Below are 17460 nucleotides of genomic sequence, written 5' to 3'. Positions count from 1 at the left end.
GTAATAATTTCATTATAAAAGATCTTCAAGATGCTGTGTGTTAACATCAAACCTCTCAATAATCACCTTCCATCTCTCCTTTTTGCCTCCCTTCCCTCTATTTACATCTTGTCTTGCAGGTGTTATGTCGATGAGATGAATTTCCGAGACATGTCCATTGATGACGCTTTGAGGAAGTTCCAGACGGCATTCCGGCTACCCGGGGAGGCACAGAAGATCGAGAGACTCATGGAGGTAAGTGGTTTAAGTCACACTCTCCTCCTGACCCCCCCCCCCCCCTTGCCTCACTGCATCCAGGTAAATAGAAAACCTTGGGTATAATCAAATGTACCTGGATTGATGTGACAGCATCCTTTGCCCAACTTCATAGAGCTGCGTGAAGCAAAACAAAATAAGCAGGATACCCATCACAGATTGTATTGGAGAAATGGCATTTGGACAGGTGATCATATTCTGTTTAGCACAACTTACTCTGTTAAGGCAGCTCTATGAAATTGGGCCTTGGTCTGCTGGTTCACTCTGAGAGGCAAGCATTGGTCCTGAGAGGGCACCTCTCCCTTATTCTGCAGAAAGTTCCCTAAAACTAAACCAATCTGTCCATGTTCTAAATGACAAATTTGAAAATCACCCAACTTTTGATAATTTATTTTTATTTTTATAAATATCTAATAAATTGTTAATGGCCCTTTTTAGCACCCCCTCCCCCCCCTCCAAAAAAAAACCCCCAAAATACTGAAGAAAAATTTCACAAAACACATCTTTCTTTTTTTTGCAACGGCAGGCTTTTGCCCAGCGCTACTGCATCTGCAATGGTGATGTAGCGAGGATGTTCTGGAAACCAGATACTATCTTCATCTTGGCGTTTGCAATCATCATGCTTAACACTGATCTCCACAGCCCCAATCAGAAAACGGAGAGGCGGATGAAGATCCACGAATTCATCAGGAATCTCAGTGGTAAGAAATCAGGGACAACAAATACAATGATACTTTTAATCGATGTCATACAGGTTTACTCGGTTTTTGTGCCCCGTGGCGAAGCCGAAGGGGCATATAGTGTTTGCCTTGTTCACGTTTTTCTTGTGTCCCTGATGGCGGATTGATCTTACACTTCTACAGGTTTGTCAGTTGATGTATATGGTGAATTACATAAAGTGCTTACACTGTTTTGTTAGCAAAAACCAGTTTTTGGTTTGTACCTTGGAATATTCAGAAAATGTGTTATTAATAAGGCCTGAAAATGAAAGGTCCATTAGAGCCTACATGTTAATTCAGCCCTTGTATTCAATAGACCCCTTGCATGTGACATCATACGCTCAAAAATTGCCCTCATTTGGGTCGAAAAGTTGATTGGACGAAAGTTGTTCTTTGTGCATAAAAATGTGCACGTGAGCTCAGTGTCCTGTAGCGTGTCGGGTTATACCGGTTATACACATGTACTTCTTTTTTCCAAGGACCAAATATCATAACTGATCAAAAATTTATGTATGTTAATAAAGATGTTTTGATTGTGATTGATGATTGCAGGTATCGATGATGGACATGACGTAGATCATGATCTCCTAGTGGGTATTTACAATCGTATCCAGGTGCATCCATTCCAACCAGGAGAGGATCATACTAGTATCGTCTTCAAGTTGGAGCAAAACATCAGCGGCAATCGACCGGTATGTTCCTCATGAAATTTAAAATCTTAATTTTAATTATAAGGGTCTTGACACACAAGGCAATTTTTACAAGCAACTTGAAGGCAACTTCCTGAGAGGCATCCCACAAGACCACTTTGGCAGTACATAAATAATGTACAATAATGTTCAAACAATGTCTTCAGTTTCTCATCTACATGCAGACTTCAAGAAATACTCAGATAGGGTTGAAACATCGGGCCATTAACTGTTTACATCTCTGACAAGTCAGTGCTTACATGTTTACAAGCTTCAATTGAAAACTAATTTTTTGTGCTTAAATCTTTGTAACTCGTTGTCAACTTGCTTTTGCATCTCTCCTGTGCTAGGATTGTCTTTAAGACAGACATGGCGCATTATGAATGGCCGCTATTGTTATTATTATTATTATTATTTTTAACAATTTCTCAAGAATATATTGTTATGAATGTACATGCCTGTTCTTCATTGAGATTGCCTGTAACTAGCTAGTTGCCTGTAAACTGCCTCATGTGACATGACCCTAAGAGACAAATGTTAATCTACATCCCATCCTATTGCAGCCCTCTCATCCCTACGTTATCCTCCCTCTAATAAGAAAAGGCCAAACAAGTCCTCATTCCTGTCCAATTTCAGCCATCCTCCTTTCCCTTGTTTCATTTACCTACATCTAAGATACAGAAACAAGACTCAGATCCTAACTTCCAATTTGTCCTGCCTTAATTCCCCACTGATTATTCTCTCGTTCCCACCCATGTTCCTATAGATACTTGCAGAGTCCCATCGGCGTCTGGTCCGTGACTGCAGTCTATCAGAGGTCTACGACCCAACCAAGAAAGATAAGAAACATCAAAGACATGTATTCCTCTTCAATGATATGCTCATGGTATGTGTTGCTCGTATATGAATGTATGCAAATTTATTCTTCTTCAATGATATGCCTATGGAGTGTATTTTCCCTTCATCTTCAATGATGTGCTCTTTTTATTGCTGTCGATTTTGATGAATACTCAAATTTGTTCATCCTCAACAATTTGCTCTTAGTGTGTATTTTTTGTATTGATGTTAATTTTAATGAGTATTATTCAAATTTATTCATCTTCAACGATGTGCTCTTGTATTTTTTCATATTGATGTTGATTTAAGTGAATGTATTCAAGATTATCTATCTTCAACAACATACTCTTGGTGTGTACTTTTTGTGTTTACAATGTATTTTGATTGTGCTCATGGTGTGTATATTTCATTGTTGATGTAATTTTAACGAATGAATCCAAATTTATTCATATTTAACGATATGTATTTTTCCTAATTTGTGTTATCTTAAATGATTTGTATGCATCTTTAATGATATGCTCATGGTGTGTACATTTTGTATTTCTGTTTAATGAATGTATATGCAAACTTATTTATCTTCAATGATATGTTCATGATGTGTATTTTCATGTATGAGTTATTTATTTATGCAAATTTACTCTTCAAGAATATGTTAATTGTGTGTATTTTTAACACTATAATTTTGTTAGTTCCTATGCAAATTTACCTCTTCAAAAACACTCTTATGGTGTGTATTGTCATATGTTTGTATATTTATTCAAGTATATGCAAGTCCCCCCAAAAAGCAGTCAGTGTATTGGGCTTTGTCACACTAAAGCCTTACTAGGAACCGACTGATGCGCATAAAAACTTACACTATATCAAAACCTGTTCATATACGCTAACCTCACCATTAAGCAATTAATAAACTTTTCTTTTTCTCTCTCTAGATAACTAAAATCTACAAGAAGAAGACAGGTAGTATATACGGCTTCAAGAAAGCCTTCCCTCTTCATGCGGCCTGTGTTTTAGACTTCTCCTCTCAGCGTAAGTACCTTGAAAAAAGCCCCCCCCCCCCCCCCCCCATTTAACCATTGAGTTGTATGACATCTAATGCTCACGAATGAGTTCGGGCGGTGTGTCTTTAGATACTCAAGAACACATTTCTGTTCATGTACATGTATCTTCCACCCAAACGATGATGATGTAGCGCAATTTTGTACAGTGTTGTTCTGGACTGATCCCTGCTGAAAGGTTGTGTGTGATCTTGTCCCGAGTGCATTGTTTCTGGGTCGTGATCTCATCGTTCAGGCATGAGAACAACGCACTTAGCCAAGAACACACCGCCCGAACTCAGTCCTAATGTATTTCTAAATGGCAACATTGAGGTGCATGTTTTTTCCCTACCTACACTGTGTACATTGTGGAGAACAACACCTTAAAAATGACTGTTAATACTCATGTTTGTTGTTTTCTTGGGTTTTGTTCATATTCTGATGGAATCCCCTTGACAATATCTTCTCGAATCCATGCAGATTATCCCCACGGGATCAGACTGGTAGCCGCCATGAACAACCGAACGCTGATCACGTTCTGCGCCAACTCGCAGGAGGAGAAGGCTAGGTTTGTGGCCGACCTGAGGGAGACCGTCCAAGAGGTTAATGAGATGGAGGACATCAGAATAGGAGGTCAGTATCAAAAAAAGCTTGTTTTAAAAATTTATAAAATTATCAGAGAAGAGCAGTGGAGAAAATTTAACAAACTTGTCCTGTTTCAGCATTTGATATTTGGGTAGGAGTGAGAAATTGCAAGTCAAATTTCCAAAACTTTTTATGGTACACTGTGAACATTCTTAGGTGGAATTGTGCTGTGATAGTATATCTACTGTAAGCCAGGCATAGCAACCTTCCATGGTGGTGGTGCAGGATCGTTTTCTTAAATTAAAGAAATTAAGAATAAAACTGCTTGATTAGTTCACAAACAGCTAACGATACATAGTAGACACATACCATTGACTGGACTTGGTACTAAATCTGTCACATCTTTTAATTTCAAGTAACCATCAGTCAAAAACTAAAAACTTGGTTCACATTAGCATGCTGAACTCCTAACCTACATGTACATGTATCTTTAGATCCAGGCATGATATGTTTCATACTTAAGTCTGTTTCCCAATTTCTGTTTGCCTTTGGAAAAATCTGAATGATTATGATTAGCTAGCCTGAAATGTGTATTTGAGCCTGTACTACGTGTATGTCAGTCCTTACTTAATAAAATATTCCTACTTTCTTCAAAGGACCAAATATCATGCCTGTTAAACCCTCTTCTAACATCATAATTTGATGTCATTAAGGTTCAACACATTACTTTTCAATTAATTTGAGCATTCCATGTCTTCTTACTACTAAATTACAATATCACCAAAATACATCAAACCAAGCTCCAGTTTCTTAGTGTTGCTGCTGAGCAGAAAACATTGCTGAACAATTTTCTGCTTAGCAGAAATGAGCAGGATACATGTACCTGTCACAAGTTCTACATGTGCCCTGGTAGTTTGGTTGGTCACTTTATTCTGTTCAGCACAACTCATACTAGTCACTAAATTTTCTCAGCTAGTCTCTGAAAAAAAGTAAAGGCAAACACTTCAAGCGTCCGAGAAACGTCTTAATCTTGAATATCTTTCTCTATTATCTTTATAAGCTGTCTCTTGCTTGTGATCACAAGAAGGATTGAAGCCTTCATCTAGCTGTATAATTTAAAATCCTGGGTGTTTCATGATGGGTTTCTATTGCAACTGATGTCAGCTGATAGACTATGCACAGTATGACTGCAAACCTGCTCTTGTGCTTGACTTCTCTCTCGGTTACTTTAGTTTACACAGCATGATTTTGTTAGCAGGCTTGACACTTTACGATTGCCTCCATTCTCCCTGGTCATTGCCTTGGTGCCCCTTGAATTGCTCCAGAAATTTGCAATTTCCTCATAGGGTGCCCTTTACCAAGGAGGAAATGCCTTGGTGCCCTTGCCCTTTCAAAAACGAAGCAAACAGGCCTGCGTTGGACATGCATCGGACTGCATCCACATCTCATCTTGCTTTGATTTGAAGAAAGTTCCCTGATTATGATTAAGAGTTATTTTGCATTTGTTTTACCCCCCTTCCCTTCATCGTCATGCTTCTTTAGTTTATCCCCCAAGGGAAATGTGCCCGTGGGAAGGTACGTATGAGCCAGACAAAAACAAAAACGTGGTGGTTGTGTTCAATACTGATGTGTCGTGAGTTGAGAGAAACTTGTGGTTCTCTTTTGTCGTTGTTATTGTTGTTTGTGCACACAAATTATTCAGTGTTTCTGTTAAAAAAGGACGTGGTATAGTTCTGGTGATTAAGGGGGGATAGAAAGCGATCTCAAAGATTGCTTGGTGAGGAAAAATTGGAACTACTACGATATGGTCCAGTCTGAATTGTTGATTTCATTCTTTAGAGAAATCAACAAGTTTGATTTGTAAACTCTCTTAATGAGTCAATTAGTAAGAGATTTGGACAAGAAAATATATAGGCCCTACATAATACTTTATGTGAGAATCTATGTGATGTTTTCTTGACATACAATGTATGTGAGGGAGTTGTTTCATCTGTATGCATTATGTTTAACACTTTACTAGGAGTGTTTCAATGCATGGACTCCTGCAGAAAACCAATGTCGTACCATTCCTTTTATGCATGCTTGGCTTTGTGATGTGCACCTATCAATGTCTGAAGTCTTTTGTCGCTCCAGTCTCAAAAATCTCAGAATAATTAATTAGGTGGAGGGCATTATAACGGCTGAAACAAACTCAAGTTTTTCATAATAGACAATTTTAAATTCCTTCTGTCGTCTGTTGAATCCAAGAATTATTCTTATGCCATTCATTCACTGGACATAGATTTCAGAGTGTGTAAAGTAATTAAAGGGTTTCTTGCTGTCCAACTTGAATGAAAATATTATTTTTTATTTTGTAATGGTCCTTTTTCAGACATCACTCTTTTGAAGATCAACCGACAGTACAAGAAACAAATGAGCACGTGCACAACTCAACCGTACAAATGTAAACAAGTTGATCAATTCATAATATAACTTTTTTGAAATTTTTAAAAAGGCAAAAAAGCTGAGCTCATACAGTCATCACAAACCATCATTGCTTAAGCAATAGAAAAACAAATTTTACCTTGGACAAGCATCAGAGTTATGTTCACCATCAGTGAAAACAAATTCAGGTTTTTTATTTTGGGTATAACAAGACGTCCTTGCTAATGAAGAAGTATTGTCCTTCTCAAACGCTTCTAACAGAAAACATTACAAGATTAATACCCTAAATCATTTGCTATGCACTTTACTGCTCAACCGGCACGGTTATTTACAGGAACTTTGAACGCCAAATAAAACACACTCCCTCTAGAGCTGTAACGGGGCCTGCAGCTCTTAACCTTAGCTATTACCGAAGGGATGAAAACTTGAGACTGGGAATCCACTTTGCAAGATGGCGTAGGGGATTAGTGGTACACTTTTCAGGATTGTCGGGCAACAGCAGATTTGGCAAGTAAAGCCCGGTTCATACTTCCTGCGAATGCAATACAAATTTTGAGGTCACAAATTTACAACGATAAATTCATAACAGTTGAGGTGTGTTCAACTCTTGCAAAAAATTTGCTGCAAAAACAGCCATGTAACATCAAAATTCACTTTGAAGTATGAACCAGGCTTACATCCTTAGTTCTTTGAAATGTGCGCATACCCAGAATTAAGGGTACGAATTCAGGAATTTGTTATACATCTGCTGCCACCTAGTGTTCGAAAGCCTTCCAATTGGTAAATTTAACACCAGCAAATAAGTTTGATTTTATGGACTCTTTTTATGGCATCTTTTCATCCACTATCTCTGCATGCATCAATGATTCTTATTTTGGATGTACTGCACTTTTAATGTTGAAGTTCTAAAAAGAAATTTCTCTCACTCTTATTTTGTATTTTGTTTGTTATTTCTTGTTGTATCCTTTTCATGTGCAATAGTAGATATTATTTTCAAATGTTGGCAACTTTGTTTATTTTCTTTCTTTCTCACACTTTTATGCTTAAGTTCTTCAAAAAAATCTCTGTCGCTATAATCTTTGTATTTTAATGTTTTGTTCTTGTTGTATTCTTTTCATATGGAATAGCGGATGTTTTCAAATTTTGCCAACTTTATTTGTTTACTTTCTTTCTCAAGCTTTTATGTATGTTTCCTTTTTCTGGCTGCTTCTGTAGCCTTCTTTTAGGTCGGTACCCTGAGAAAAAGGTTGTTAAGTTAAAAACAAAATAACGTCTGATTAATGTCATCCTCGAAAAGTTCCCTGCTCGTACCTGCAGTCATTATAACCGATTATCATTCTACATCAAAGAGCCTGACTATTGTGCTGTCAAGTTCTGGGTTGTTTTTAATGATTTAAATGGATGGGATTATTACTTTCTACTAAAATGTAAGGCCGTATCTGATTTGGCGGCTACAGCTGTTGCTTAGGGTGGTGCTAAGGACGTGCTTCACTTCAACGCCTTATTACGCAGAAAAATAACCACTTAAATACTTTTAGATATCAAATGTCGATGGTGAGTGTTAAAGGAACATTACAGAATTTGTTTTGCTAACAAAACAGTTGCTGACAGTGTAATCACTTTACGTAACCCACCATATAAATAAACTGACAAACCTGTAGAAGTTTGAGATAGATCGGCCATCTGGGTCACGAGAAAATAGTGAAAAACCGATTACACATTTTGCTGATATCGATGCCAAAATAAAAATGAATAAAACGCTCACTGAGCGATAAACTCCAAACACGAAATTGGATTATTTATTTCGCATCAAATATGACATTTCAGACAGAAATATTTCAAGTGATGTTTTCCACTATCATCATTATTAGAATACAAAATCATTTTATCAGTATGATTTTTGTGACTTTGATCAGTTTTATTTTTTGTTTTGACCTTGTTCTCTTTTATTTTGTTTTATTTTGTTGCCTATTAGCCGCAATTGACATGTATCAGCTCAATGCACTAGCTTATGCATGGGACTCACCCTGCTCTGAATTAATCTTTGTCCTCGTTTAGCTAATTAATATTTTGGAGTAACTGCTTTTAATGATTCTTTTTTGTCCCTTTGATTGATATCCAACCATTAAAGTGGTAAACAATACAGCAATAATACTCTTGCCAAAAGTTGTAATTGTTTCTAACAATAGTTTTGTATTTCATGTTTCACTAATTGAGAAGTGACTTCGTTATCGTTAAGATAATTTGTAAAAATATTGTGTATTTTGGTTTAGTTTTTAGCTAGAAAAATTGTGTTTTTGTCTGTTTATACAGAAGGGAAATTTTGTTTTGATTTTACCCATATACACCGATGTGTGTTAGCACTGCATACTCAGTACTTTCCGAGCTCTGTGTACAAAAATCACAGGCATATTACTCTTGTTGGGTTCAAACCCATGACCTTTGCAATTTTAGAGCAATGTCATACCAACTAGACCACTGAGATTTCCCTGTAGATAGATGTAGTACAAATCCAATAAAAACAAGGGAAACATTAAATCAAAGAAAACATGAAGAGTTTTTTGAGCAACTATTAACAAACTTTTTAACGATTATTTCTGACCAACAGCCGAGCTGGAGAGACAGAAGATTGTCCGTAAAAGCCAAGCAAGCACAGCAGACTCTGGGCTGGGTCTCGACACGGAGAGTTTTGCTAGTACGCAGAATCTTAGCGGCAGTATGGATTCCCTGGCTCCTCAAGCCGCGGATACCGGGAGTTTGAAGAGAAGTGCGCTTTCTAACTCACTGATGGATCTCAAGGAAGCAGCTTGTAAGTTTGTTTATTTGTTTGTTTGTTTGTTTGTTTTGATGATCTTCCCGTTGCAAACTCCCACAAGGGGATGTAAACACCAAGCTCTCCAAACCTACTTATAAAAACATTCGGTCAATAATTATAATTCAGTAACTAGACAACAATACTTATTCTAGTCATTGTGGAACCAGCGGTTAGCTTGGTGGATTCGAACCCACAACCTTGAGATTGCAAGTTCTTCCTTGTGTTGTTGTGATGTGCTTTGAGGAACCTGGGTTTTGAAACAAATACATTTTTATAATTCTATAAACCTGTAGCAAAGGAGAATTACAAAAGAATGAATTTTGTGGCACAGGATTTTTGCTTCTCTACTTATTCTTTCTTGTATTAAGATTTACTCCAGGCTATCGGATCCTTGATTAATTGTTTGACATTTGTTTCCTTTTACAGCCAAGAAAAATCACAGAAATAGTGCGAGCTCTCTGGACAGTGGAGTGGTACGTAAACAACAAGTTTCCTCTTACTCTTATTGCCATTAATATTACATAGCTTTCATGGCATTGGAGGAGGTCACTTTCTTAAAGTTTTCAGGGTTGAACTCTCTGGAAGTCTTGATCTTGATTAGCCTTTAATGCTATTGTTTGAAGGGAGTGAAAAGATATGTGAATGGAGGGAAATATTGTTTTTCTTATTAATCAAATTAATGTTCTTTATATCCGATGCAAAACCATGCACTGATTTTATAGAGACACTTATTACATTACTATACACATCTTATTGGAATGTGCAACTCCATTTTTGTGCATGGGCAACCACTGCTTTATCTTGTATCGAGAACAAAAGAGGTCCACATAATCATTAATGCAGTTGCTTGCAACACTATGTGGACGAACACATGTCCGCACAGTGTTATGGGCTGACACGTCCACACAGTCTTATTTACAGTGTTGTAGAATAGGATTTCCCTTATGTGTACTGAACATTGGAATATCCTCACAGTGACTGCAACAAAGCTGTGTGTGTGTAAATGCATCTACACAATATGCAAATGTACAGAGTTATGTTCTGTCCCGCAATGCACAAACATTAGCAAAGGTTTAAAATGGTTGGTCACCTCACTGGAAAGCTGATAACCATGAGTTAGAGGATTTCAAACTTAAACACCTGAAACCAGTTGCGATGAAACACTAAGCAGACAAATCTTTGCTGGATTTCTTGAGAGATTGATGTAAAGCACATTGTGTCTTTTTCCCCCCTCTTTGCACACAACCTTTATTCATATCCCGTCGTATAGTGGGCCGTCACACGCATTGTGGCTGTGTGAGTTGAAGCTGTCTCCGTTTTAAATGCATGGTTCTCATGATGACTGTAACTGTCTGGTAGTAGCTAGTAGTAGTAAACCGTCAACGGGTAGTTTGGGGTCGGGGCTCCCACTTCCCTCCCATCATGTAGACCACAAATACATCTGTTGATCATACATATGAAAAACGACCAATTTTGATGAAGAGATCTATATGTATCTGATGCATATTCATAAAATAATGAGTTGCCTCATGATGTGATTGGCTCTTTAGATAAGGTTGCCGCCCTGGTTTGGCATCATTCAATGACTCCTAAGGAGTTCTGTTCACAACTGTTGAATTTTGCAAATAAAAATACCTTGTAGTGTTTTCTTCATGAACCTTTGTAACCTTTATCTCTGAATGTGTGTTTAATCCTTGCCATGTTTGTGATTTGTGACGTCCAATGTGTCTTTTACACCAGTACTTATAGTGCGTGCATTAAACTGTCATGTCTTTCTTTTAATTTGACACATGAAATGCAACCTGTGTAGTCACAAGGAAATTTTCCTCTTCCGAATAACTGCGATGAGTCTCTTTCGTTTATCCACATAGTAACTGTCCGTCTAATCCTACATGTACTTGGACTCCTGTTTTCTTACTCTTCATGCATGTATTAGTTTCCTCAGTGTATTGCCCTTGAAGTTTTCTATTCCAACGATTTTAGCAAATTCCTGTACTCTTTCTAAATACTCATGCATGTGTGTCAGGATCTGCTCTGTCCGCCATGTTTTGGGGTCTCACATAGTTAACCAATATAGAAGAACTGCCAACTCTCCCTGATTCTGAAGAAAGCTCCTTGGAAATAATCCCAATCTTTCCATGTTCTGGCAAACAAATTTGCCATAATTTATTTTATTTTATTATCATTCTTAGGACGTATCTAGTGGTATGATGTCTTTAACTAAGTTAATCAACCTAATATCAAGTAGTTTTATTGTTTTCGTTAGTTTATGTGTAATAAGTAGTAAACACCTATGAGTAGGTGTAGAATGTATGAGTCATTTATATTTCATTTGTTTTATTTCTCAAATACTAAAGTTGTTTCTGTCTCTATTTCTTTTAATTTCAACGTTTTTGTTGTTGGTTATTTTATTTTATTTTTGTCTGCGCCTAGGAATAGGACACTAGATTGTACGCCTTGTACACTAGATAGATGGCGCATTATAATTATTATTAAATTCAGTTTGGTATAGAAAAACTGTGATTGATGAAGATTTTAAAATTATCGTTAATATCTCTTATCTCTTCCATCAGACCCTGGATATCAACGCCACAATGCCCCTCCCAAGAAAAAACAGAAACGGCAGCCCCCTCACAAGCGTCTTCAGCGCCCGCAACAAAGTCATCCAGCCCACCCTCGATCTCAGTGCAGCAGGCAACGAGCCAGCAGAGTCATGATGACTCCTTTTCCACACTCGTGTGAAAGACCATCACTCTGGGTCTATGCATAATGTTTTTTTTAGGGGGAGCACCCCTCTGAGTGAACGCTTTTAACTACTTCCACCAAGGCAATGGACCTTGTAAATGAGCTGTGTTATTTTGACAATCGTGTGAAAGACGCACAGAGAAACCAACACTTTGGGTCTATGCATCAAGAATAGAGGAGTGGGTGTTTTTTTTTAGGGGGAGCACCCCTCAAAGTGCACCATTTTTTAACGCTGTTAATTACTTCCGTCACGGCAATAGACCCTGTAAACGAAATGTGTTGTTTGATTAACATGCACGCAATATGCAAGCAGCGTTTCCGTTGTCACTGATGGGCTTCACCTTGCCACTAGATGGCGGCAGACAGAGATCATTTTGAGGAAATTAAAAATACCTGTAATTAAACTGTGATTCTGGTGACTCCGACTCTTATAACAGCCACACGAGGGCGCAGTTGTTCAAATTTTGCTCAGCTGGGACATGGACAGATATAATGTACATATATGATTATGTACATGTACATTGTATTGTAATGTGGATGGGCACTGGCTCAACTTGTACTGTAGGGGATATGAAGTAAAACATAACCACATGTAGACTGGGCCCCTGTCTTTATCCGCAAGAATAAAGACAGGTCCCCACCGCTAGATCCAGTGATTCCATTGGATACAATGATATCATGTTGATAAACGTGCAGTGACATGACCAAACTAGCTGCCCAAACAGTACATTACTGTCAAGTCCGCAATAGAATTTGACTGCGTATCTCTATGTGAAATGACTGAGGTCAAAGGTTAAACTACATGTCGTTTTTTGATGCCGGTCTCTGGTGTTATTCACGAGCCTCGAAGTGTGACGTCAGCAGGCTAAACCACATGGTGCTTTTGCTGCCTGGTTGGATCACAACACTCACCACAAGAGGGCGCTTTGCATAAATTCAAGCTCTCCTCAGCACCTGCTCTTGGAGGATCATCTTTGACATTTTTAAATACGTTGGTTCTTCAGTTATTGAACGCATCATGTGATTTACTTTCTACACTCACCGAGAGCCAGTTCCATTGTACATGTACTTTGCTAAGCACAGTTACGTACTCTGTTAAGCACAGTTACGTACTCTGTTAAGCACAGTTACGTACTCTGCTAAAAAGCACAGTTACGTACTCTGCTAAGCACAGTTACGTACTCTGCTAAGCACAGCTACGTACTCTGCTAAGCACAGTTACTTTCTAAGCATGAAGTACATAAGATGCTCAAGATATTGGGTTGCCGGCCATTATGTCCAGAATAATGGGTATTTTTTTTCACCGTTTCCTCACAAATTTGTGAATAATAATGTAATAAGTCTCTTGTAGTACTGACCATATAACAGAGTTAGTTGTAACTTTCTGATTTGTTTTATGTTAGAATTGGTTCTTAAAGGCACAGTTTAAGACTTCTTCCCCAACATCAACTCACACCACGTTATTCTTGGTAACATAATGTACATTGGTTAGCCACAATGTGGTCTGAGATTCAACTTGTGTTTTTTGTATCAGTGCCATTTTTTTGTCAAGTCAAGTTTTGTGCACTATTTTGTTTTCTGCTGTTGAAGCAAAAGTAATGAAAAAGCGAGGACAAGTTGCCACAGTGTAAGCTCCTTGCTACAAACTGAACCTGCCAAACAAATTTGTCAAAGAAAAAAGTTGAAGCCATTTTTCTTTCTCATTGAAGGTTTCCCTCTTCGGTACAATAATTATTTGCAATTGTGGCCGAGCTTTAAAGATTCCCTTTGTACGTTTCTCCTGTAGTGGTCTAACTAGCCCACTCTGTGGAATGTTTGCTGTGATTGCGAATATTTATTATACTACATGTATTATAATTAGTCCGACAAATGTATTATAATTAGTCCCTTTTTCTTATCTTTTATAGAAGAAACTGTCATACTGTACAAATGATTCAATAGTTTATAGTTTCTACATGTTTTCACATTTGTCTTCACATTTGGCTGCGGATGCTTCACACATTTAGTTTGGCGCAGCATTTGATGTGTTAAATGGATCATAAAATGATCTTAAATATCAAAGAAGATGTGTGAAATACGTGTAAGGGGTATATAATTTCACTGAACATGGTTCTATAAGTTAAAAATATTAAAAAGATTCTTTTGTAACAAAAAGAAAGTGGTCTTCATAGAATTATAAATAAGGGTATTTAGATTATTATTATTATTTGCCAACTGGTATAAAATTTGTGAATATTTCTTGCTCATTTTTCGTTTAATTTTATTAATTTTGGAATTTTGAAAACAGAAGAAGAAAACTTTGGTTCATCATAAAGCTATGCAACTGTATATATGAACAAAATTATTAAAAGAAAAAACATTTAAATCCTATTATTTTATTATTTTATCTTTTTGTTTCATTTACATTTTTCAGAAAAGAATTTGTGCAATTTTTAAATTAAAAAAAAGAGGGGGGAATTTGAAGAGCTTTCAAAAACAGAAATTTGAAAACTATTTGGTTAAAGGACATAATTGAGGTAGTGGTCTGTGAGCTGAAATGGGCATGATGGAAGGCACTTGGGAACTTGATTTAAAATTAGTGCACTATTTGGTTTTGATATTGTTAGGTAGTTTAAAAGGGCATGCACTTCTCCATATGAAATATGGTGCTCACAATTCTTCTGCAATAGCTTATGGCAACAACAGTGTGATAATAACCCCATGCACGGTCGGTGTCACACTGAGCAATTTGCGCTGTTGTAACAGATTTGCGCTTTTTAAGTTGCGCGCTAAGTTTGTCGTGAAGATAAAATGGTTTCTGTGGATTTTGTTCGTAGTTAAACACCTCATAAATTTAGACAACAATCAATGGTTGATTTGGCCATCAAAACCAGGCTCGACCAGGATACGGATTCCAGCAAAAACCCAGGTTTGAGTTTTGCAAAGAAGTTCCTGGGTTTTACACGACGTAACTTATTTTGTGAATAAGAAAACTTGCCAGCTATTGTCAGTAATAACTTCCCTCTGAATAAAAATGAGTTTGTCTACCACACACATGTAACAAGCCCAATATGATAGAGATTTAGCATTAAAAATGTTTAGCCACTTCGCTTGGTTTGCTTATGAGTGTAGCCAGGAACCAGTTAAACAGTATACAACACTATGGCAATTTGGTTGGTTCCCCTGTGTTTTCTAAGCAACCCTTTCTAAGCTAAGCAAATTTATGTGCTTTACAGCCCCCTTGAAACTGGCCCCAGTATATCAGGCCTGGAATTTCATTTTAAATGTGTTAAAGTCAATGGGAAACTTTTGAAGGGCACCAAGGCCAACACCAGGGCAACGTAGGCCATGGCCTTGTGACCTGTGCGTAATTCCTGGTCTGGTATATAATAAAGGTAGTTGATTTGGTCAATATGTTAAGACAAAATTAGTCATGCTCAATCGTTGGGTTAGTGTGGTTTGAAGTATAAAGTGAAATGCAGAAACAGGATAAACTCGGATTTGCACATAAAAAAACTTGCTATGCAGGAACAGGTTACCAGCCAAATTGTCATGAAGATTAAATTGTCATGAAGATTAAGTTGATGTGACTGGATTTGTTGATATCTCATCATTAAGATTCACCGATGTATAATGTATACTACATAGATAACCCTCTCTTAAACTATACTATTACACAGAAGCCATTTTAAGTCCTTACATCCCTTGTACAGACTATAAAAATATACAAATAAAATTAAAATACCCAAAATACTTCTAAAATATTTTAATATTATACATAGCAAACTATGAAAAAATGTTATAAGAAAGTTTTGGCAAACATTGTATTGTTTGAAGAGATTTGAAAGTTCACCCTGGCAAAACTGCTTTCCAGTAAAAATGACTTGTTGTCTGTAGTATAAATGCAACACCCTGTAACTTAAAAACAAAACTGTGTAAAATATAAATTTGAGGTCGCTTTTTTTGCAAAAGCGTCTCTGAAGATATGCAGCCAAAGCAATTTGTACATAAAACACACTAGTTAATTTGTATCTAGATATTTTGGTTTGCAATTTCATGGTGGTATGTGTGTAAGGAGCATGTAGTTCATGCAAGGCGTGTTTTGTGCATTTCTATTCCACCCTGTCTTCCACACCAACTACACGCTAGAGTTGGAAGAGGAGTGAAGAATCCCAAAGAATATTACTTGCCAACTTTTTAGCACCATTTATTTCAGAAAAATTGTGACAATTTAATAAATAAAACAAAACAGTGTGTGGAGAAGACATGAGACGATATTTTCTATTTGCATTAAGGGAAGTTTTTGTGTTGGTTTCCCCAGGGATGGTAAAAAAGCGGTAATTTGTAATAATAACTTTTGTCACTCTGTTTATAGACCTATTTTATGAAGAATTAAAAAAATTCTCAAATTCTGACACATTTTGATATATCATTGTTACGCATGCACTGTTCAGTGTACATTAGCACACGCTTTTGGGTTGAAAGTGTAAAAGCATTTGGACACATTAAGAGTAGCAGAAATTCTGCACTTTGTTTAAGCATCCATCATCGGGGTTGCCATTTTATTTCCACTAGTTCAGAAAACCATTTTGAGAAATGGTGGACACAACACTTATAGGTTTTAGGGAAATTTGTCTGTATCACACCCAAACCAAACAGTGCACTACTATAGTGTCCGCCATACCTCAAAAAGGCTAATGGCCAAAAGCCTCAAGTATTGGCCCCATGGTTTGGTGCTAACCCTTTGAATGAGGACTCATGTATGATAGGGTCACCAGTGTCACAATGTGGGCCCTGGGGCCAGACTAATGTACAGCATTCATTTTACAGTTTTGTATCAGTAGCTCTTATGTTGAGGGTGAGCTGGGGTTGAGATGGCCTTTTGTTAAGGCTTTCGTGGCTTGGAGAGCTGCGATCCAAAGCGACTGTTCCAGTCGCTTTGCTGCTGACGCCACGAAGGGCCTTGACAAAATGCTAGGGTTGAGACGATCAACCCAAGTTGCCAGGTAGCAGAGTGATTGTTTAGTATTGTACAATTGGTGTCGACACATGATGGGGGCTGTCCGTTCCCAACAGAGTGCATGTTATATAAGATTTATGTATGTATCTAAAACTAGTATGTAATGTTCATTGGACTCGGCGTGGAATAACACAGAAAGAGAGTTACATAATATTGCTTTGTGGCAGTGTGTCTTTTTTTTTGTAGGTCTTGTAGGTCGTCAAAATCTGAAGCTAAATATCTTAGCACCCTAAACCAAATGGAAGTGGATTGATAGGTTCTTTCTTAGTAGTTTCGTCTTACTTTTCACACAATGCGAAGCTTAACATCTTGATTAACATCTTCGATAATCATGGTTATTGTTATGTACAAAAAAGAC

The 17460-nt window shown here is 37.3% G+C and overlaps 1 protein-coding gene across 9 annotated transcripts in view; it reads left to right on the top strand.

The window, feature by feature from the left end:
• LOC139954402 (uncharacterized) overlaps nt 1–17243 on the top strand; it is a 130299-nt gene extending 113056 nt beyond the window's left edge. For 7 of the 9 annotated variants that reach the window (XM_071954181.1, XM_071954180.1, XM_071954187.1 and 4 more), the window contains 10 exons: nt 120–234; nt 782–956; nt 1527–1666; nt 2430–2549; nt 3430–3526; nt 4015–4167; nt 6491–6562; nt 9152–9352; nt 9785–9831; nt 11932–17243. In XM_071954181.1, the coding sequence (XP_071810282.1) occupies nt 120–234; nt 782–956; nt 1527–1666; nt 2430–2549; nt 3430–3526; nt 4015–4167; nt 6491–6562; nt 9152–9352; nt 9785–9831; nt 11932–12075 (1264 nt within the window). In that variant the 3' untranslated portion in view covers nt 12076–17243. Of the gene's footprint in view, nt 1–119; nt 235–781; nt 957–1526; nt 1667–2429; nt 2550–3429; nt 3527–4014; nt 4168–5661; nt 5695–6490; nt 6563–9151; nt 9353–9784; nt 9832–11931 lie in introns of all 9 variants that reach the window. The other 2 variants (XM_071954182.1, XM_071954183.1) reach the window with 2 other exon arrangements.
• The last annotated feature ends 217 nt before the right edge of the window (nt 17244–17460 follow it).

This window comes from Asterias amurensis, chromosome 2, assembly GCF_032118995.1.
Source record: "Asterias amurensis chromosome 2, ASM3211899v1".
Classification (NCBI taxonomy): domain Eukaryota; kingdom Metazoa; phylum Echinodermata; class Asteroidea; order Forcipulatida; family Asteriidae; genus Asterias; species Asterias amurensis.
The sequence above is the reverse complement of the archived record's forward strand: the minus strand, read 5'-3'. Positions and strand labels throughout refer to the sequence as shown.